Raw genomic sequence first — 23,943 nt, forward strand, 5'->3', positions numbered from 1 at the left:
TAAACCCAGATTCCTAACCCTGAAGTGCGTTTCTACATAGCCTCCTGGACGATATTATTTGGTCTGAAAATTAACAGTGGGCTCCATAATTTAGTCTGCTAGTATTTTAAGTGCCACCTAAAGACAAGACTGAACGTCAATAAAATGATTAATCCGTAACATGTGCTTTGATTATAGTAGTGACCTCAAGGTCAGTAGAGGGTAGCATTTGAAATTCATGGACAGTTGGGGTTCAAAACTGGGAAATCCTCAGACTTTTGACGTCATCCAACTCGGAATCTCAGGCATCTTTCTAGAGCGCTGACTTTCCAATCCTGAAGATCACTGACGTCGTGATTTGAACTCTTTCTCTCCCCCCCAGTTGTCTTGAAAGCTCCAATAATTTGCATACTATCCCCACGATGATGCATCGGCGTGCATCATGGATCACATCACACGCTCAGTCACCTGTGACCGGAGATACATTTCCCACCATATTACGTTTACACAGGCCTAGATCGGGCACACTGTCATTTAAAAATGGTCTCCTGACATTCATACCTCGTGAGTTTTGCATTTGAAAATAGCACAGCAATGATTGACAGGATTTTATTCATGCTGCTTACATTTCAGTTTATTTTTAGAGATCTTAACACATTCTATTGATACTGTCATTTTGAAGAGAAAAAATATGTTTTTAAATTAATCCTTACTGCACAGTAATCATGAACTGTTTGAGTATACAACAGAGCAGAGAAACAAAGCAAAAAGATTTTAGCTTTCACAATAGAAAAAGTAATTTCATGAAAACCTGTTATGAGTTTCACATACACACTTACCAAAGTTGAGTAGTGATTTTATAGGCCCTAAACATGAATTACTGTAAGACATATACTTAGTTTTACCTCAACTGTCATTGGTGGCCTAACAACTGTCAGCGCCAAATCATTTAGGGTTATTTCCTAAACCTAAAACACCATTGGAATACCTTGCACTTATTTAAAACAAGAAATATCAGAAAGTAAAGAAAAATACTTACCTTCACTTTACCTCAAAACATAGAAAAGACTTAACAGTACATCAAATTAGTTTAGCAAGCTTATTGGTGAACACAATAGATATTTCAAGATGATGGTTATACAGACCTGAGTTGGTCATTTTTGCCTCCCTTATACAATTTCACACACAAGAATGTTCCTGAATCACTGAAAATCAGGGGTTAAGACCAACATCTGTAAAACATCCTTGGTAAAAAATTAAAGTTCATTCTATGCTATTTTCATTACTCAAAACCTAACAATGACTGGATTAAAATGTATCCTGCCATGATATTGTGCAGTTTGGATTAAAATTGGATGTTGCCTCTTCACAATATTATTCTGTTTCTCAACAACAAAAAAGGACCAGACACCATAAGCCTATTGAACACCTAAAGTTACACACTTGATACAGACAGGGAGCTTAGTGAGCTCTAAAAAGGCAGCATGTAATGAATGGTAAAAAGAGACATGTCACCATTTTCTTTTTTTTTAAGGAAAATATTTGTTGTGTACTGCAAAGCTCTGGTAAAATGAACAGCATAATGAACAGATCTGTCCTGTTTCTTTTTTCTTTTCTTTTTTTAAACATCATTCACTGGCATTAAGTTTCCTTTTTCCCGTTTTACGGGCTGCTTTAAACTTATTTCTGTTTTGAACTTGAGCCAGAATGGGAAGATCCAGAGGACTGGCCACGGCGCCTGAAACGAAACAAAATACCAGAGAGGTGAGTAGGGTGGACAGGCACAACCCTCTAACTAAGGCTTAAAATCAGCACATGCACCTGATATTACAGCATTAAGGTAAGTAAGTCACATCAAAATCTTGACTCGCGTAGTGAAAAGGGTAGATGTAGTAGATGGCAAGGCTAATATTCAGTACACCATTTTGCGGTATTCCACAGAAACCCAAACCTTTCGGACGATCGTGATCTAGAGCGCCTTTTTTTCCTCTCTCCAGATGAGGACCTGGAGCGACTACGCTTCTTTTCTCTCTCTGGCGAGGAGGAGGGCGAGCGAGTCCTCTTCCTGGGAGAAGAGGCCTTTCCAGACCTAGAGCTGGATCTTTTGTAGAGATAAATCAAGCAATCAGTGAGGCAAAAACAATAATGAACCAGGTACAGTGCATTCGGAAAGTATTCAGACCCCTTAACTTCACGTTACAGCCCTATTCTAAAATTGATTAAACAAATTTTCAATCTATACACAATAACCCACAACGACAAAGCGAACAGGTTTTTTTTTAAATGTTTGCAAATTCATAAAACAGAAATACCTTATTTACATAAGTATTCAGACTTTGCTATGAGACTCGAAATTGAGCTCAGGTGCATCCTGTTTCCATTGTTCATCCTTGAGACATTTCTACAACTTGACTGGAGTCCACCTGTGGTAAATACAATTGATTGGACATTATTTGGAAGGGCACAAACCTGTCTAGATAAGGTCCCAGAGTTGACAGTGCATGTCAGAGGACAAACCAAACCATGATGTCGAAGGAATTGTCCGTAGAGTTCCGAGACAGGATTGTGTCGAGGCACAGATCTAGGGAAGGGTACCAAAAAAAAAAAAAATCTGCAGCATTGAAGGGCCCCAAAAACGCAGTGGCCTCCATCATTCTTAAAACGGAAGAAGTTTTGAACCACCAAGATGGTGAAGCATGGTGGTGGCAACATGCTGTGGGGATGTTTTTCAGCAGCAGGGACTGGGAGATTAGTCAGGATTGAGGGAAATATGAACAGAGCAAAGTACAGGGCTCCTGAGTGATGCAGCAGTCTAAGGCACTGCATCTCAGTGCTAGAGGCATCACTACAGACACCCTGGTTTGAATCCAGGCTGTAACACAACCGGCCGTGATTTGGAGTCCCATAGGGCGGTGCACAATTGGCCGGTGTAGGCTGTCATTGTAAATAAGAATTTGTTCTTAACTGACTTGCCTAGTTAAAAGGTTAAATGTGTATAAAACATTTTTTAAATAAAAATAAAGAGATCCTTGATGAAAACCTGCTCCAGAGCAATCAGGACATGTTGGAAGGTTCAGCTTCCAACAGGACAACAACCCTAAGCACACAGCCAAGACAACGCAGGAATGGCTTCGGGACAAGTCTCAATGTCCTTGAATGGTCTAGCCAGACCTCGGACTTGAAGCCAATCTAACATCTCTGGAGAGACCTGAAAATAGCTGTCCATCGACGCTCCCCTTCCATCCTGACAGAGCTTGAGAGGATCAGCAGAGAAGAATGGGAGAACCTCCCCAAATACAGGTGTGCCAAGCTTGTTGCGTCATACCCAAGACTCTAGGCTGTAATCGCTGCCAAAGGTGCTTCAACAAAGTACTTAATAAGGGCCTGAATACTTATGTAAATGTGATATTTCAGTTTATTTTTCGTACATTTTCTAACAACCTATTTTTGCTGTGTCATTGTGGGGTATTGAGTGTAGATTGAGGAAAAAAACAAATTTAATCCATTTTAGAATAAGGCTGTAACGTAACAAGATGTGGAAAAGGTCAAGAGGGTCTGAATACTTTCTGAATGCACAGCAAGTGAAACAAAGGGGACACGGCCTTAAAATGGATATGAAAAAGACCAACGGACATAGAAATAGTTGATTTAACATGACAAATAAATTCATAAACAGGGACAAACTTGTCATTATATTGTGACACTTTCCATAATTAAATTGGGGACATCCAAGGAAGGAACCGTATAAGCAGAAACTGTAGAATTTGAGGTCAATGCGCAGCCTCTTCTACACTTTAAATAGGCCAATATGGTTTCTGGAACATTCTGCCCAGTCACATACACTCTCTCCTAAGGAGAGTGCATGTCACCTCATTCACCTGGAGTTGGACCTGCGAGACCGGCCTCGCTCTTGGGAACTGGAGCGAGATCTGGAACTGGATGAGCTTCTAGATTGGGATCTGAAAAACAGAAAACAAGAAATGTAACAATATTTTCTAACGAGTGAAAAACAAGGGGCATGCACATAGATGAAAACAAACAAGTTACATCTATCATACATTGTGTAACAGTCCATCAATGGCAAAATAGATCAATGTTGCACACCTTAATGTGCACATAAACCAATGATCACTGGCTACTTTGGACCATGTGACAAAGCAACTGAAAAACATCTAAAACTGACAATACAAGGGATTCAACCTTTTAAAAAAAGCAGCTGAGTCAAGCTAACATAAAAAGGTCAATCAACAATAAACCAAGTATTAAACTGGCCAGCATTAACCAACCATTCTAAAGCATGAAAAGATGCACACTTGTGAATATGCCCAGCCCCCCCCCCCTTTTGATATCATACGCCATCTTACATTGTTGTGTCCACTTAAGTCATGGCAGTGACCTTCAATTGTAACCAATTGACAGCAATACAGAAATCAATAACATATCTGAAAACATTAGTTGTAACAAATTACAAAAAACAGATTATACTTAATAAAAATATAAACGCAACATGTAGTGTTGGTCCCATGTTTCATGAGCTGAAAAATATTCCAGAAATGTTCCATACACACAAAGTTTCTCAAATTTTGCGAACACATTTTTTTTTTTTACATCCTTGTTAGTGAGCATTTCTCCTTTGTCAAGATATGCCACACCTGTCAGGTGGATGGACTATCAAGACGGATTAAAACAGCATGATCATACACAGGTGCACCTTGTGCTGGGGACACTCAAATTTGCAGTTGTGTCACAACATAATGCTACACAAGTTGAGGGAGCGTGCAATTGGCATGCTGACTGCAGATATTTCCACCAGAGCTGTTGCCAAAGAATTTGTTAATTTCTCCAGCATTTTAGAGAATTTGGCAGTACATTCAACCAGCCTAAACCTAAGACCACGTATAACCACGCCAGCCCAGGACCTCCACATCCGGCTTCACCTGCGGGATTGTCTGAGACAAGTCACCCGACAGCTGATGAGAGTTTGTACAACAAAGAATTTCTGCACAAACTGTCAGAAACCAACTCAGAGAAGTTAATCTTGTCGTCCTCACCAGGGTCTTGACCAGACTGCGGTTCGGCATCGTAACCAACTTCAGTGGGTAAATGCATTTGAGAAGTGTGTTCTTCACGGATGGATGCCAGTTTCAACTGTACCGGGCAGATGGCAAACAGCGTGTATGGTGTCGTGTAGGTTGAGCGGTTTACTGATTTCAACGTCGTTAACAGAATGCCCCATGGTGGCGGTGGGGTTATGTATGGGCAGACATAAGATATGGACAACAAACAACTGCATTTTATCAATGGCAATTTGAATGCACAGAGAAACCGTGACGAGATCATGAAGCCCATTGTTGTGCCATTCATCCGCCACCATCACCTCATGTTTCAGCATGATAATGCAAGGCCCCATGTCACAAGGATCTGTACACAACTCCTGGAAACGTCCCAGTTCTTCCATGGCCTGCATACTCACTAGACATGTGGCCCATTGAGCATGTTTGGCATGTTCTGGATCAACAGCGTGTCCCAGTTCCCACCAATATCCAGAAACTTGGCACAGCCATTGAAGAGAAGTGAGACAACATTCCACAGGCCACAATCAACTCTATGTGAAGAAGTTGCATCACCCTGCATGAGGCAAATGGTGGTCACACTAGATGCTGACTGGTTTTCTGATCAACGCCCAACCTATTCTTTTTTTAATTAAAAGGTATCTGTATTCCCAGTCATGTGAAATCCATAGATTTGGGACTAATGAATTTATTTAAATGGCCATTTCCTTATATGAACTGTAACTCAGTAAAATCTTAGAAATTGTTGCGTTTAGATTTTTGTTCAGTGTACAAATAAACACAAGTACCCTTTTTCACATTACGATTAGGGGATAAACCCACACACATACTGAATCACTTAAAAGACAAAACAGGAGAAAAAAAGTTGCACAAAAGTACATAATTCATGAGGATCAATAGGTTATAAGGAATATTGAGCTGATACTGACATTTTGCCTGGAGTTACCCTTGACCTGTACCCTTTTACCTGGACCTGGACCGAGAGCTGGAGGAGCCCGAGGAGGATTGTGAAGACCCCGGGGTGCTATCCTTTATTGCGACTGGCTTGTCCTTCTCCCCCTCATCACCACTGGCATCCAGATCGTACTTTGACAAGTCCGCATCATCATCATCATCATCATCATCGTCGTCATCGTCGTCCTGGGGAACCAGAGATCACGGTTTCAAAATATAGCGTTATGGTGCTAACTAGGTACAAATTATATTTTTAACTTTAAGGTTATGGACACTTCCATCCCTGTTCGTAACTGAGGTCCTCTCTGAAAGTGACCAATACGAAGCACATTTTCCTTTAACGTTGCACAATATTTTACTGCAATATGGCCTATTAACAACTCGTGTGGCGAGCTTTCTGATGATATGTGGGTTCTCCACATTGTGCTACATACTGATATTGGACAAGAATGTTAAGCTATGGAAAAGAGCCATATTGCCCCCAAACTTGTTCAGTTAACGCGGAGCACAGGTTGCATTTTATTTCCCCATCTCAGGGACCATGTCCTCACATCTAGTTTGTATTTTGAAAGGTCTCCTTCCTCTTCGTCGTCATCCTCCTCCTCCTCCTCTTCTGGTTTCACTGGTTCCGCCTTCTTTTCACTCTCCTTCGAGGAAGACCTGCTACCAGGTTTCCCACGGTACTTTTTTTTTTTCCTCCCAAACTGGCAGATATTGAAATCCAAAAGTATTAGTGTAAACGGAATGGCAACATACATTGTTGTCTAAAGTATACCAAATCATAAACCAGTATTACTTGACAGTTATAAGCCCATAGTGTAGTTTAAGAGATTCACCTCGTCGTATTCTCCATCAGATTCCTCTCGGTCAATGTACTCTACATTCTCCCTCTCATTGAATCCTCCACCATATCCTGATAACAGGAAAGGGCAATGGAATTAAGAATTAACTTGGAATATCCAAGGAGGCAATGCATTTCAAAACATGACAAAAAACTTCTCGGGCAGTGTTGTGTAATGTACCTGTTCTCTCCTCGAGCTTGGCATATTTAGGTGTGTTACACATGTTGCACTCAGACCTCCTGGCCCAGTTCACATTGCCGCAGCTATATATTAAAAAGGCATACAATCATGTGCTTATCAGACACAGTCAAAGCATAACCTGTGTCAAGATCCACCATGCACGAGTCAAAGTTTAATGAAGAGTTAGCTAGTCACTTACGTTTTACACTGCCAATCGTTTGCACTAAAGAGGCCCCGACTCTTCTCAGCCAGGGTTTTGCCAATCTCTGTCCCTCCTGCTTTCATCATCTTTGCCTCCGTTGTCTTTTCTGTTTCGGATAGATAGGGATTCACATTGGTGTGACATTCCTTTGACTCCGAAGTCAGTGAAACAAATCCTGGTCATGTTATTCCTTGATACCGCCTAACACATGAATTGTCAGTGGTTACTTTTCTGATGGACTCACAGATCTCTTTACAGGCTGACTGACATCAAGAGAACCAGCGTTTACAACTAAGTCTCATCACAATGAACCTTATTCCTCCAACCAAACGATTGTACATTTGTGGAGCGATTAAGTGTAATGAGTCATGACAGGGTAGTAACTGTAGTACTGGGTCATATAGAGATATAACTTACCACTGCCACATCTATTACAGCTTGTTCTTCTTGCAAAGTTCACATTTCCACACCTAGAGGAAAAGAATGTGTCAAAATGAGCATATGTCCAATCAAAAACAACTCTTTTGAACAATGGGTAAAATGTTCCTGCGTTTTTGGACACCCTACATAAAGCACAATACAACAATTATTTTACTGTACAGAGACAACTCATCGTTAGGACAGTGAAGCCATTTATTTTGGATCGATACTTCTGCATTTTGAAACACAGAATGTCAATCAACAAACTCCTTGAGGCCATAGTAATGCAGGGGTTTACTGGATCTGAAGCCAGTAAGAAGAAAAAAAAAAAAATTCAAAAGTTTGGGATCACTTACAAATGTCCTTGTTTTTGAAAGAAGCACATTTTTTGTCCATTAAAATACCATCAAATTGATTAGAAAGTGTAGATATTGTTAATGACTATAGTAGCTGGAAATGGGAGATTTTTAATGGAACATCTACAAAGGCTTATACAGAGGCCCATTATCAGCAACAATCACTCCTGTGTTCCAATGGCACGTTGTGTTAACAAATCCAAGGCTTTCATTTTAAAAGGCTATTTGATCATAAACTCCTGCCTAGAAGCCAGCATCCCGGAGTCGCCTCTTCAGTGTTGACGTTGAGACTGGTGTTTTGCGGGTACTATTTAATGAAGCTGCCAGTTGAGGACTTGTGAGGCATCCGTTTCTCAAACTAGACACTAATGTACTTGTCCTCTTGCTCAGTTGAGCACCGGGGCCTCCCATTCTTTCTATTCTGGTTAGAGCCAGTTTGCACTGTTCTGTGAAGGGATTAGTACACAGCGTTGTACGAGATCTTCAGTTTCTTGACAATTTCTCTCATGGAATAGCCTTCATTTCTCAGAACAAGAATAGACTGACGAGTTTCAGAAGAAAGGTCTTTGTTTCTGGCCATTTTGAGCCTGTAATCAAACCCAAATGCTGATGATCCAGATACTCAACTAGTCTAAAGAAGGCGAGTTTTATTGCTTCTTTAATTAGCTTAAATTCAGCTGTGCTAACATAATTGCAAAATAATTTTCTAATGATCAATTAGCCTTTTAAAATGACAAACTTGGATTAGCTAACAGCGTGCCATTGGAACACAGGAGTGATGGTTGCTGATAATGGGCCTCAGTACGCCTATGTAGATATTCCATATTTTTCAAATCAGTCGTTTCCAGCTACAATAGTCATTTACAACATTAATAACATCTACACTGTATTTCTGATCAATTTGATGGTATTTTAATGGAACAATAGCTTTTCTTTCAAAAACAAGGACATTTCTAAGTAACCCCAAACTTTAGAACAGTGTGCACAAACACACACCTCAGTACCAGTCAAATTTGGACACCTCATTCAAGGGTTTTTATTTTTACTACTTTCTACATTGTATAATAACAGTGAAGACATTAAAACTCTGAAATAACACATATGGAATCATGAAGTAAACCCCCCACACAAAAAAAGAAAAAGAAAAAAAAAGACATCAACAAATCTAGATAGTTGTTCAATTTGAGATTCTTCAAAGTAGCCAACCTTTGCTTTGATAAAAGCATTGCACACTCTTGGAATTATCTCAACCAGCTTCACGAGGTTGTCACCTGTAAGGTCAGTATAGGTGCATCAAAGCTGGGACCGAGAGACTTAAAAACAGCTATCATTAGCACATTACAGGCTGATGCCCTATATACAGTTTAAGTCGGAAGTTAACATACACTGAGGTTGTAGTCATTAAAACACTCGTTTTTCAACCACTCCACAAATTTCTTGTTAACAAACTACAGTTTTGGCAAGTCGGTTAGGACATCTACTTTGTGCATGACACAAGTACTGTTTCCAACAATTGTTTACAGACCGATTTCACTTATAATTCACTGTATCACAATTCCAGTGGGTCAGAAGTGTACATACAATAAATTGACTGTGCCTTTAAACAACTTGGAAAATTCCAGAAAATTATGTCATGGCTTTAGAAGCTTCTGATAAGTTAACTTCTTTGGGATAGGGGGCAGTATTTTCACAGCCGGATAAAAAACATACCCGATTTAATGTGGTTACTACTCCTGCCCAGAAACTAGAATATGCATATAATTAGTAGATTTGGATAGAAAACACTAAAGTTTCTAAAAGTGTTTGAATGGTGTCTGAGTATAACAGAACTCATATGACAGGCCAAAACGTGAGAAAATTCCATGCAGGAAGTGCCCTGTCTGACCATTTGTTGTCCTTCTGTTACATCTCTATCGAAATTACAGCATCTGTGCTGTAAGGTGACACTTTCTAAGGCTTCCATTGGCTCTCTAAAGCCGCCAGAAAGTGGAATGGGGTGTCTGCTGTCTCTGGGCAAAGTATAGGAGCAGAGTTTGTAAGTGGTCAGCCTGGGGACAGTGAGACTGGAGAGCGCATCTCCAGTCTTGGTCACGAGAACTTGCCATGTTTTTCTTTCTCTTTTTGAATGAATACAACGTTGCCCGGTTGGAATATTATTGCTATTTTACGAGAAAAATAGCATAAAAATTGATTTTAAACAGCATTTGAAATGCTTCTAAGTACGGTAATGGAATATTTAGACATTTTTTGTCACGAAATGCGCTCACGCGTTACCCTTCGGATAGTGACCTGAACACACGAACAAAACGGAGGTATTGGGATATAACTATGGATTATTTGGAACCAAAACAACATTTGTTGTTGAAGTAGAAGTCCTGGGAGTGCATTCTGACGAAGAACAGCAAAGGTAATCAAATTTTTCTAATAGTAATTCTGAGTTTAGTGAGCCCCAAACTTGGTGGGTGTCAAATTAGCTAGCCTGTGATGGCCGAGCCATGTACTCAGAATATTGCAAAATGTGAATTTATTAAAAAGCCACGTTAGACAGGATTACCTACACATACTGACCAGCTCAAATATACAGAAGCGTGCCATATGGCAGACCAATCCGAACTCATCTCTGCATGTCCAACCCACTCATTATATCAGACAATTATAGCAAGCGGGAAGGTTGCTGTCTTTTTCTTTGGCTAAACCAACTACGCTCGTAATTTAACAATTGTATTCGTATTTACAGATGGCATACACTTTTGTTATTAACCTGTTATGGATAGGGGGCAGTATTTTCACGGCCGGATAAAAAAAACGTACCCGATTTAATCTGATTATTACTCCTGCCCAGAAACTAGAATATGCATATAATTATTAGCTTTGGATAGAAAACACTCCAAAGTTTCTAAAACTGTTTGAATGGTGTCTGTGAGTATAACAGAACTCATTTGGCAGGTCAAAACCTGAGAAGATTCCTTACAGGAAGTGCCCTCTCTGACCATTCCTTGGCCTTCTACACTCTCATTATTGAAAATTGAGGATCTCTGCTGTAACGTGACACTTCCTACGGCTCCCATAGGCTCTCAGAAGGCGGCAAAACGTTGAATGATGCCTTTGCAGGCCATGGCTGAAAAACAGTAGCGCATTTGGATACTGGTCGATCTGAGAACAATGAGACTGGGCACGAGGAGACTCCATGTTTTTAATTTCAGTCTTTGAACGAAAACAACGACTCCCGGTTGGAATATTATTGCTTTTTAACGAGAGAAAAAAAAAAATAATAATAATAATAATAAAAATCGCATAAAAATAGATTTTAAACAGCGTTTGACATGCTTCGAAGTACGGTAATGGATAATTTTGACATTTTTTGTCACGAAACGCGCCGGGCGCGTCACCCTTCGGATAGTGTCTTGAACGCACGAACAAAACGCCGCTATTTGGATATAACTATGGATTATTTGGAACCAAACCAACATTTGTTATTGAAGTAGAAGTCCTGGGAGTGCATTCTGACGAAGAACAGCAAAGGTAATCCCATTTTTATTATAGTAAATCGGAGTTTGGTGAGTACCAAACTTGGTGGGTGTCAAAATAGCTAGCCATGATGGCCAGGCTATCTACTCAGAAAATTGCAAAATGTGCTTTCACCGAAAAGCTATTTTAAAATCGGACATAGCGATTGCATAAAGGAGTTCTGTATCTATAATTCTTAAAATAATTGTTATGTTTTTTGTGAACGTTTATCGTGAGTAATTTAGTAAATTCACCGGAAGTGTTCAGTGGGAATGCTAGTTCTGAACGTCACATGCTAATGTAAAAAGCTGGTTTTTGATATAAATATGAACTTGATTGAACAAAACATGCATGTATTGTATAACATAATGTCCTAGGAGTGTCATCTGATGAAGATCAAAGGTTAGTGCTGCATTTAGCTGTGGTTTTGTTTTTTGTGACATTATATGCTAGCTTGAAAAATGGGTGTCTGATTATTTCTGGCTGGGTACTCTGCTGACATAATCTAATGTTTTCCTTTCGCTGTAAAGCCTTTTTGAAATCGGACAGTGTGGTTAGATAAAGGAGAGTCTTGTCTTTAAAATGGTGTAAAATATTCATATGTTTGAAAAATGGAAGTTTTGGGATTATTGAGGAATTTGTAATTCGCACCACGCCTATCACTGGATATTGGAGCAGGTGTTCCGCTAGCGGAACGTCTAGATGTAAGAGGTTAACCTGTTAGGGCTAGGGGGCAGCATTTGCACGTCTGGATAAAAAAAATGTACCCGATTTAATCTGGTTACTAATCCTACCCAGTAACTAGAATATGCATATACTTATTATATATGGATAGAAAACACTCTAAAGTTTCTAAAACTGTTTGAATGGTGTCTGTGAGTATAACAGAACTCATTTGGCAGGCAAAACCCTGAGACATTTTCTGACAGGAAGTGGATACCTGATGTGTTGTATTGACTTTAAACCTATCCCATTGAAAAACACAGGGGCTTAGGAATATTTTGGCACTTCCTATTGCTTCCACTAGATGTCACCAGCCTTTACAAAGTGTTTTGAGTCTTCTGGAGGGAGATCTGACCGAACAAGAGCCATGGAACGATGATGTCCCATTAGACACCTGGCGCGCGAGTTCATGTTGGGTACCCTCGTTCCAATACGTTATAAAAGAGTATGCATTCGTCCACCTTGAATATTATTCATGTTCTGGTTAAAAAAGGCCCTAATGATTTATGCTATACAACGTTTGACATGTTTGAACGAACGGAAATATATTTTTTCCCCTCGTTCATGACGAGAAGTCCGGCTGGCTTAGATCATGTGCTAACAAGACGGAGATTTTTGGACATAAATGATGAGCTTTTTTGAACAAAACTACATTCGTTATGGACCTGTGATACCTGGAAGTGACATCTGATGAAGAGAATCAAAGGTAATGGATTATTTACATAGTATTTTCGATTTTAGATCTCCCCAACATGACGTCTAGTCTGTATCGCAACGCGTATTTTTCTGGGCGCAGTGCTCAGATTATTGCAAAGTGTGATTTCCCAGTAAGGTTATTTTTAAATCTGGCAAGTTGATTGCGTTCAAGAGATGTAAATCTATAATTCTTTAAATGACAATATAATATTTTACCAATGTTTTCTAATTTTAATTATTTAATTTGTGACGCTGACTTGACTGCCGGTTATTGGAGGGAAACGATTTCCTCAACATCAATGCCATAGTAAAACGCTGTTTTTGGATATAAATATGAACTTGATAGAACTAAAAATGCATGCATTGTCTAACATAATGTCCTAGGAGTGTCATCTGATGGAGATTGTAAAAGGTTAGTGCATCATTTTAGCTGGTTTTATGGTTTTGGTGACCCTGTCTTTGAATTGACAAAACATTACACACAACTCTTGTAAATGTACTGTCCTAACATACTCTAAATTTATGCTTTCGCCGTAAAACCTTTTTGAAATCGTAAAACGTGGTTAGATTAAGGAGATGTTTATCTTTCAAATGGTGTAAAATAGTTGTATTTTTGAAAAATTTGAATTTTGACATTTATTTGGATTCAAATTTGCCGCTCTTGAAATGCACCTGCTGTTGATGGAGTGCACCACGGGTGGCACGCTAGCGTCCCACCTAGCCCATAGAGGTTAAATTACGAGCCTAGTTGGTTTAGCCACAGAAAGACAACGTTCCCACTTGCCATGATTGGCTGAGATAATGAGTGGGCTGGAGATGCCGAGAAATGAGTTTGGATTGGTCTGCCATATAGCACGTCTGTTTATTTGAGCTGGTCAGTATGGCTAGTTAATCCTGTCTAATGCGTCATTTAAAAAAAAAAAGCGTAGTAAAACTGCGTAAGTGTTGCTCTCCATTTTCGGGTGGACCAAGTTTTGAAACCAGTGGAATTTGATTATGATAGGTGTTTTCTCCATCTCCGGATTACATTTTCAAACTAAGGGTATTTATGGAATCCGACAGGAGATGCATCCATCCATGATGTATACGGGTAAGAGTCTACATTCAGATATTACACGTTTCTAACTGACAGAAAGTGGTTTCATTTCAAGTGTACCGTTAGCTGGCTGTTTCACCAACCAACGTTACAGTATGAGCTTATTTCTATCTCAGAGCCATTTGCTTGGCTAGTTTTAGCTAACTAACATTGAACCTGGTTGGTTAGCGACCTGCAGATTCATGCAGGGTAGTAACATGAGTTGGGATTATGGTTCATTGTTTAGCTAGCTAATAAAACACTCCACTATGCATGTAACCATTTTGGGTGCGTTCATAAATTCAGTTTGGCCATCTACGCCTATTTCAGGGCACTCATCTGAGTGTGCCAGAACGCAGAATAACTCATTTACAAACACTCAACACCCGTTAAATATGTCCTGTGTCAGTAAACGTCGGCAAAAACAGCGTAATTAAATTATTGCCAGTGGCAGTTAGTCACCATCACTCTGGATAACACGAAAACATCCTAACCAGTTCTACTAGGGCGAGTAAAAAGGTCAGCTTGGGTGAGGGCTAAAGTTTAAGAGGGTGTGAACGATGCTGAATGGGTGTACACAATGAAGAGCTCTTCAGTAGGAACCCCCAAAAAATTTAAGGCCATTTTTTCAGCAGTGAGGTTACAAGTTTAACTTTCAAAGCAGAATTTACTTTCCCATTGTTACTCAAATGAAGTATATGATATACAATTTTGTAGCTCTGTGTCTCTGCTTTTATTCAATGTAAACACACAATTTCAAGTTTTGCTACATAAGACTGAATCAAGGCGGTCGGTCAAATGTTGGTACACGGATTTGTTAATAGAAAATTGTGTGCTGGGAAGAGGAAAGCCCCGGGGCCTATGAATTCTTATTTCAATACGAATTGGTTAGCTAGCTAGCTAGCTGCACCACTTGAATTAGTGATATTGAAAAGGTTATCGTACAGTGTGGCCCACTTAGTAGAGAATGTCACTTGCAACGCCAGGGTTATGGGTTCGATTCTCACGGGGAACCAGTATGAAAATGTATGCACTCACATACTGTAAGTCACTCTGGATAAAAGCTTCTGCTAAATGACTAAAGTACAACTGTAAATTGACGAGTGGACAAATAATTGACCAACCATAGCGAGCCACCATCTAACGTTTACCCCCCACTTATCATTGGCACACTGGCTAAAATTAAGCCAGTTGACATAACTAACGTTAGTTAACTAACTTGCCAACACTAGGATGTGTCGCTAGTGTGTGCTTGCAAGCCATCCATCTTTCATTGAACATCGGGGTTAGTTGTCCAACAAGCTGCACCACACATCAAGGAGAGTTAAACTCGCAAACGATGTTATATGCACTGGCTGCACACACGTAACGTTAGTTGGCTAGCTAGTGAGTTATGGCTAACAATACAGCTAACGAGATACGTTGTTGCTAGCTATAACTATCGTTAGTAATTTTTGTTTTTTAGTATCAAGGTAGCTAAAATAGCTAGTATTAGGCCTTGTCCTTTGTAACGTTAGCTAGCTAATTCACGTTTCGCTAACATGTGGTGAAAGCCAGACACAACAAGCCTAACATTTTATTTGAATGCTTCTCCAACAACATGTCTGTTCAAAATGTAGCTTGTTCGTTATCTTACTTCTTATCAGGGCAAATCCAGTCTCCGTCGCTCACGCGAAAACTCTTCCCAGATATTTTTGTATCCATGGCTAATCGCTAGCTGGCCTCACGACGCCTGAAAGAAAGAACCTTCTTCTTCTTCTTCTACTACTTCTTCTTCTTCTTCTATGCTATCATGGCGGTCCACAAACAAACGTTTAAAGTGCATGCCGCCACCTACTGTGCTGGAATGTCATATCAATCATGATCTGCCAAATTCTGTACTACCATGAAAATAAAATGCAAAACCAAATAAAGGCGCCAGCGCTACCATGTGCCTTTTAATACAGCGCTTTATGACAGTTGAAAGGTCATGTCAATATCATGTAAACAAAACCGATTGACCATTTAGCAGGATGGATTTCTGGTGAGTTTTATTGCAGATGGCTTACCGTTCATTTTATTATATATTTTTGAAATGCGCGAGTAACAGTCTTGTGGCCCTGATTACCCGTTGTCTGAACATTATGACAACTTATTAGTGTTTGACGTAGCTAGGTCTATAATTGTATGTTGGTCTGTGCACGTGTATGGACTACGGTAGCTAGCTGTGATGGAGTTGGCTAGTTATGACGTTGTGTGTGTGTTGGCATGTGGACTAATATGTTGTTGAGTTGTGTTCTTACACTGGTACAGTCATGCCCTATGAGAGATGTATGACTGCGCATGTGCGAAAATAAATAAAGTGCATTTTCCCCCGTTCTGGTTAAAACACCAATGATGAACATGTGTGTTTATTCCTCCGTTAAGTAAACCGGTATTCCTGTCCTGAAGATGTCAGCACCAACAGTGTGGTACTGTAGATTTGGACATAATTGTGTCAAGTTCTGTACCTGATCACATCCATGATCATTATTAGTTTATAATGGCACAACAATATTCACCTGAATGACCCCTGATTGAATGACCCCTGATTTCCTAGTAACCAGAATGGATGGCCGACCGACTGCCTGGTTGGTTATATGGGTAGTTGTTTCCTCGCAGAGGGTTTGGAAGGTGCTCCTTTTCAGTCTGAAGTGCATTTTGAAGTCATCAATCGAATAGGTAGACTTTTTTTCGCCATAGTCTGCAATCCGTGTGCGTGTAAATTGCGGATTGGGTGTTAATTTAACATATTCAGGATTTCCATGTCAATGTTGACAGTGTCATACTCTTAAAATATGAGACTACTGTAGCAAGTTAGTTACTGTATCTGTCTAGAATAGCCTGCTATGTTAATAGCTAAGTAAGTTCCGTTATACTACTGTAGTTATTGCCATTCCAGATGACAATCAGCTGATTGCACTTGCTAACGTTAGCTAGCTGGCTAGTTAGTTAGCTCGATGTTACTGTAGCTAAACAAGGTTAGTGACAGACGGTCACGCCAAATGCAAGTTGCAAGGCCAATGTGTTGATCTTACATTGTCTTCATCACTGTCGCTGTCAACCAGTCTAAAAAATAGATGAAACTACATTGTTTACTACCCAAAAGAGAGCAGTCACGGGTTCTCTGTTTTCAGCAATCTTTATTTGGGAACCTTTCATCGTTCGTAAATTCGTCCTTATCAAGCTCTAGATGCTCGAACCAGAGCGCTCGCATTTCTGAGCAGAGCGTCCAGAGTGAATTTACGAAGGCGCCCAATATCATGCTGAAACACTCCACCCTTAGGATTGCATAGGATTGGATTGTTCAGCAACCACTTCAACAGTAACATCTGTTACCCCCAATATCTATTTTGCCATCTCCACAATAACCTTCAACCTGGCATTTCTGCTTTCCACAACCCGAGTCATATTGATAACCTTACCAATAAAAGCTATGAAGTCAACTTTATTAATTATCAAAGTGTCCTTTGACACCACACATTCATGAGCACAAGATTTCTTAACAGGCCTTGAAACCATGCCAGGACCATCAGAAGCACCAGCCCCAACAGTAGGTCCACTTCCGCACTGTAGTCCTACGGCCTCTGCATATGATGCATCATGACTGATCAAATCAAATCAAATGTATTAGTCACATGCGCTGAATACAACAGATGTAGACCTTACAATGAAATGTTTACTTAGGAGCCCCTAACGAACAGTGCAGTTAAAAAAAAAAAGATGGATAAGAATAAAAGATAAAAGTCACAAGTAATTAAAGAGCTGCAGTAAAAAATAAAATAACAATATATACAGGGGGTGCCGGTATAGAGTCAATGTGCGGGTGTAACCGATGTGAAATGGCTAGTTAGTTAGCGGTGGTGCACGCTAATAGCATTTCAATCAGTGACGTCACTCGCTCTGAGACTTGAAGTAGGGTTTCCCCTTGCGTTGCAAGGGCCGTGGCTTTTGTGGCGCGATGGGTAACGATGCTTCGCGGGGTGTCAGTTGTTGATGTGTGCAAGGGTCCCTGGTTCGAGCCCAGGTTGGGGCGAAGAGAGGGACGGAACCTACACTGTTACACGGGGGCACCGGTTAGTTGAGATACTATATCTCTGAGCCTCTCTAGCCTCTCTCTGTACCTGGCATCCATCAAATGCTGCACTGTGTTCTCCCCCACAAGTACAGCACTTAACCTTTACATTGCTTCCACATTCACCGTAATCAGGTTCCCCTTCACACTTGGCACATCTTTTCTTTCCTTTACACTGAGCAGCTATATGTCCCATTTATTGGCATTTAAAACACCGCAGTACATATGGGACAAATTCTCTAACATTGATACTAAGGAATCCTATCTGCACTTTCCCGGCAAGACTTTCTCAAACCTCAGCATCACTGATAAGCTTTCGCTTCTTTGACCCTATTTCCTACTGATCAACCTTTTGGCCTCAATCACTCTGCCTTCCTTCACATTTTCTTTCATATCATCTGCGGAGATAGATATTGGGACCCCAGTAACGACTCCCCTCAAATCTAGCATAAGCACCAGGGACATGGCTTTTAATCTTCTACCAATTAAGCTTTTCCATTTTTAGAATCTTCTCTTACTGAGCCTGGCTACCACACAATATTAATAATCTACCATTTCCAATGAACCAAGCTAATTTCACTTCACCTACCTCTTTCTCTACGGCATTAGTTAGTCGGATAGTGTGTAAGCGAGGCCCTGTGGGCTCATCAAACACCACTTTCCACTCCCAACACATCATTACTCTTGCTTCCTACCTTGGCCCTCTTTATGCTTTCTTTACTAGACGCTTCACTGCTTTCTGTATCATGATCTCTCTTCCTATGTCTTTCCACTGCCGACCATTTCGGTCCTTGACCCTCATCCACCCGCTCCATACCATCAGAACTGACACCCATATTGTTCGCATTCCAGCACAGCTGTTGTTTCACCAACTTTTTCTCCATTTCCTCCATTTCGTCTGCACTACTCGCCACCATTTCCAAGCCCCCCCGGCTAAAAAGAACGGACATGTGTGAAGCCAGCCACAATACGGATTTGCAGTTGGCTTTCAAAATAAAAGTCCCCAAATGAAACTGATCCATTTACATTTATGTCATTTAGCAGACGCTCTTATCCAGAGCGACTTACAAATTGGTGCATTCACCTTATGATATCCAGTGGAACAACCACTTTACAATAGTACATCTATATATTTTTTGGGGGGGAGGGTTAGAAGGATTACTTTATCCTATCCCAGGTATTCCTTAAAGAGGTGGGGTTTCAGGTGTCTCCGGAAGGTGGTGATTGACTCCGCTGTCCTGGCATCGTGAAGGAGCTTGTTCCACCATTGGGGTGCCAGAGCAACAAACAGTTTTGACTGGGCTGAGCGGGAACTGTGCTTCCGCAGAGGTAGGGAGGCGAGCAGGCCAGAGGTGGATGAACGCAGTGCCCTTCTTTGGGTGTAGGGACTGATCAGAGCCTGAAGGTACGGAGGTGCCGTTCCCCTCACACCTCCGTAGGCAAGCACCATGGTCTTGTAGCAGATGCGAGCTTCAACTGGAAGCCAGTGGAGTGTGCGGAGGAGCGGGGTGACGTGAGAGAACTTGGGAAGGTTGAACACCAGACGGGCTGCGGCGTTCTGGATGAGTTGTAGGGGTTTAATGGCACAGGCAGGGAGCCCCGCCAACAGCGAGTTGCAGTAATCCAGACGGGAGATGACAAGTGCCTGGATTAGGACCTGCGCCGCTTCCTGTGTGAGGCAGGGTCGTACTCTGCGAATGTTGTAGAGCATGAACCTACAGGATCGGGTCACCGCCTTGATCCAAGCTGCTACAAATAGACTAGAACTTAAAAATAAATACAATAATGAATTAATGGCTTCAGAGTGCATGTCTAATGAACCTCAAGGGACTAGTTGATGTCTTCCCTTAGCTTAATGACCCCAACACACACATAATGGTTAAGCCTATATTGATTCTGCTTACTACTCTAAGATGCATAACACATGTACTGGAAAATCCCCAATACATACCTGTGGTATATGGTCTGATATACCACGGCTTTCAGCCAATCAGCATTCAGAGCTCAAACCAGGTTAATAATTGTAAATAAATCCCTTTTGCACGTGTGCATAACTATAGTAATCCGACAGGTGAGTTTGAGTAATGAAAGTTGGACAGAGGATCTTAATCTCTGAGCAAGAAATACTTGGATGCACCAAAAACCTAATGATGGGCTATTTTCTGGCAATTGTGCTGTTATTATGTGCCAGATATTAAGACTACAAACCGTTATAAATGGCCCATTTGCGAGATTGACTTGTCATTTCAATAAGCATAGGCTACAGAAAATCTGGGTTTTTGACTGTAATTCAATTTTGCCATGGTTTGCTTAGCTAAAGGCAGGTAGTCTATTGTCACAACTTCCGCCAAAGTTTGTCCCTCTCCTTGTTCGGGCGGCGGTCGATGTCACCGGCCTTCTAGCCATCGCCGATCCACCTTTCATTTTCCATTGGTTTTGTCTTGTCTTCCTCACACCTGATTCCAATTCCATCAATTACATGTTGTGTATTTAACCCTCTGTTTCCCCCCATGTCCTTGTCCGGAGTTGTTTCTTGTAGTGCTTGTGCACGTTATGCTGGTGGATACCGGGTTTTGTTTGACCCATTCATTCATTCATTGTTCTGTTTTTATGTTTATTAAACGACACCGTTGTAAATCAGTTTTCGCTCTCCTGCGCCTGACTTCTCTGCCACCAGTACGCAGCACGTTACAGAATTCCAGACCAACACTATGGAGTCAGCAGGAACAGGTACCCCAGGTATAGGGGTGGAGGAGCGCGTCCGAGAACACGCAGCAATGCTCCACCATCTTGGCACCGCCATGGACTGTGTTGTCCAGACAATGGACTGCTGGGAGAGACAGGGAGTTCTCCCAGTTCCTCCACCAGCACAACCGGGTCTCCACTAAGCGCCTCTCCTTCTCCTGGTCCCAGTGGGATTCGTCTCTCCCTGCCCCAGGAATACGATGGGAAGGCTGCGAACTGCCAGGGGTTTCTTTTACAACTAGACCTATACCTGGCCACCGTCCACCTGGCTCCATCGGGCCGTGAGAGGGTGTCCGCCCTCGTCTCTCACCGGGAAAGCCCTGGAGTGGGCCAACGCCGTGTGGGGAGAGGGAGATGCGGCGTTGGATCAGTTTGAGGAGTTCACCCTCCGCTTCCAGGCAGTCTTCGACCACCCGCCCGAGGGTAGAGCGGCGGGTGAAAGCCTTTTCCATCTGAGGCAGGGGACGAGGAGCGCCCAGGAGTTCGCCCTGGAGTTTAGGTCCCTGGCTGCCGGCGCGGGATGGAACGACAGGGCCCTGCTCGACCATTATCGTTGCAGTCTGCGCGAGGACGTCCGTCGGGAGTTGGCCTGCAGAGATACCAACCTCACGTTCGGCCAGCTGTTGGACCTGTCCATCCGGCTGGACAACCTGCTGGCTACCCGCGGACGTCCAGATTGGGGTCTGTTGGTTCCATCCCCCCACACCCCTCTTCTATACCCATGGAGCTGGGAGGGGCGGTGCGCAGGGAGACCGGAGGGGGTTCCAGCTCGTGCATCATCTGTGGCCGCAGAGGTCACACTACCGGTCTGTGCCGGGTTGGTTCCTCTGGGGATCGAGGCAGCAGGCAGGGCGCTCTGGCGTCACCCTAGGTGAGACGGCACCATTCTCACCCAGAGCCCTCTGTTGCACATATGTTTGTGTTTGTCACTTTTCCTGAGTTTTCCCCGCATTCCCAGTATAAGGTGCTCGTCGATTCAGGCGCGGCTGGGAATTTTATAGATAGATCGTTCGCTCATAGTTTAGGGATCCCCATTGTTCCCGTGGCTGTGCCCTTCCCCGTTCACGCCTTAGATAGTTGACCATTAGGGTCAGGTTTGATTAGGGAGGCCACCGCTCCTCTGGGCATGGTGACGCAGGGGGGGCACAAGGAGAGAATTAGTCTCTTCCTTATTGACTCTCCTGCATTTCCCGTGGTGCTAGGCCAACCCTGGTTAGTTTATCATGACCCCACTGTTTCTTGGCCACAGAGGGCTCTCACGGGGTGGTCGTGGGAGTGCTTGGGGAGGTGTTTAGGGGTTTCCGTTGGTGCTACTACGGTGGAAAGTCCAGACCAGGTCTCCACCGTGCGCATTCCTCCTGAATATGCCGATTTGGCTCTCGCCTTTCCTAAAAAGAAGGTGACTCAATTACCACCCCATCGACGGGGCGATTGTGCGATAAATCTCCTGGTCGATGCTGCACTTCCCAAGAGTCACGTGTATCCCCTCTCACAGGCGGAGATGGAGGCTATGGAAGCATATGTCTCTGAATCCCTGCGTCAGGGGTACATTCGGTCTTCCACTTCACCCGCCTCCTCGAGTTTATTTTTTGTGAAGAAGAAGGAGGGAGGTCTAGTGATAGTCCCACTATGAGCAAACCAGATGGGATGGTGTATCGCTGCAGAATGCTGTGGAAGCCATGCTGGTTAAGTGTGCCTTGAATCTGTTAAGCAGAGCGACACAAGGGAACCCAAGAGCAGACTCCAATGAGGAAACGGGGATGAATGAACCAAAATATTTATTGTTACACAGGGAGATATGGAGTGCAGATCCGGGGAAGCTCGGATGAGTTGCAGAAAAACCAGATGTGGAGACTGAGGTTGGAGTTAGCTGAGTAGAACATGGTAAACAGGTCCTGAGGGGAATCCAAGGAAGTGGTGGTGAGTAAAATCTAGAGCAAGGTAGTTGGGTGGTGAGATGTGGAACAGGAGACAGAGCGGTGACTGCAATGAGAGGATAAACGGTGTCAGGCAGGGAAACAGGCACAGCAGAGTAACAGGGTCTTGAATAATCATAAATGGCTAGAATCATGAACTGACTGAGCAGAGATTACAATCTGGCAGAGTGGGAGTGGCAGGACTGAGTATTTGTAGAGGTCTTGATTATGGAACAAGTTGCAGCTGGTAGGGATTTGCTCTGACTCCAGCACACCTGTCTCCAACCACACAATCACGCAGAGGGAGAGAGAGAGAGAGAGTGTACAGGGGAAGTAACTGCAGATCAAGAAGACACCAGATGAACACCAGAGGGCGTAGCAGCAGCAGATGTGACAGCGACAGTATCATCGACAGTATCACCAGCAAAGCACCTTCACACCTCCTACTCCATGCTTCACGGTGGGAACCACACGTGCAGAGATCATCCGTTCACCTACTTTGCGTCTCACAAAGACACGGCGGTTGGAACCAAAAATCTCACATTTGGACTGACCAAAGAACTGATTTCCACCGGTCTAATGTCTATTGCAAGTATTTCTTGGCCAAAGCAAGTCTCTTCTTATTATTGGTATCTTTTAGTAGTGGTTTCTTTCCAGAAATTCGACCATGAAGGCCTGATTCACGCAGTCTCCACTGAACAGTTGATGTTGAGATGTGTCTATTACTTGAACTCTGTGAAGCATTTATTTGGGCTGCAAGTTCTGAGGCTGGAACTCTAATGAACTTATCCTCTGCAGCAGATGTAACTCTGGGTCTTCCATTCCTGTGGCGGTCCTCATGAGAGCCAGTATCATCATAGCGCTTGATGGTTTTTGCGACTGGTACTTGAAGAAACTTTTAAAGTTCTTGAAATTTTCCGGCTTGACTTACCTTCATGTCTTAAAGTAATGATGGACTGTTAGTCTTTTCTTATTTGAGCTGTTCTGGCAATAATATGGACTGGGTCTTTTACCAAATAGGGCTATCTTCTGTATATTACTCCTACCTTGTCACAACGCAACTGATTGGCTCAAACGCATTAAAGAGGAAAGAAATACCACAAATGTACTTTTAACAGGGCACACCTGTTAATTGAAATGCATTCCAGGTGATTCCTGGTTGAGAGTTTGCAAAGCTGTCATC

The 23,943-nt window shown here is 42.3% G+C and overlaps 1 protein-coding gene across 1 annotated transcript; it reads right to left on the minus strand.

Annotated features, from left to right (window-relative positions):
• Window positions 1-572: 572 nt before the first annotated feature.
• zranb2 (zinc finger, RAN-binding domain containing 2) lies at window positions 573-15,820 on the minus strand. Its single transcript, XM_014168661.3, has 10 exons — window positions 15,643-15,820; window positions 7,647-7,699; window positions 7,227-7,335; window positions 7,028-7,110; window positions 6,842-6,918; window positions 6,557-6,709; window positions 6,019-6,191; window positions 3,858-3,938; window positions 1,931-2,080; window positions 573-1,717 (listed from the first exon to the last, which is right to left on the minus strand). The coding sequence occupies exons 1-10, from the start codon at window positions 15,708-15,710 to the stop codon at window positions 1,660-1,662; spliced, it is 1,005 nt and encodes a 334-aa protein (XP_014024136.2). The 5' UTR covers window positions 15,711-15,820; the 3' UTR covers window positions 573-1,659.
• Between the last annotated feature and the right edge of the window lie 8,123 nt (window positions 15,821-23,943).

This window comes from Salmo salar, chromosome 23, assembly GCF_965601325.2.
Source record: "Salmo salar chromosome 23, fSalSal1, whole genome shotgun sequence".
NCBI lineage: Eukaryota > Metazoa > Chordata > Actinopteri > Salmoniformes > Salmonidae > Salmo > Salmo salar.

Bases quoted from the DNA above. Each gene is read 5' to 3' on its own strand.
- zranb2 (XM_014168661.3), bottom strand. From the start codon at position 15,710: ATGGATACAAAAATATCTGGGAAGAGTTTTCGCGTGAGCGACGGAGAC. The intron at 6,919-7,027 runs GTACATTACACA...TCCTGTTATCAG, and splicing joins CAAGCTCGAGGAGAGAACAG to GATATGGTGGAGGATTCAAT. The intron at 1,718-1,930 runs GTTTGGGTTTCT...GTTTCGTTTCAG, and splicing joins AGATCACGATCGTCCGAAAG to GCGCCGTGGCCAGTCCTCTG.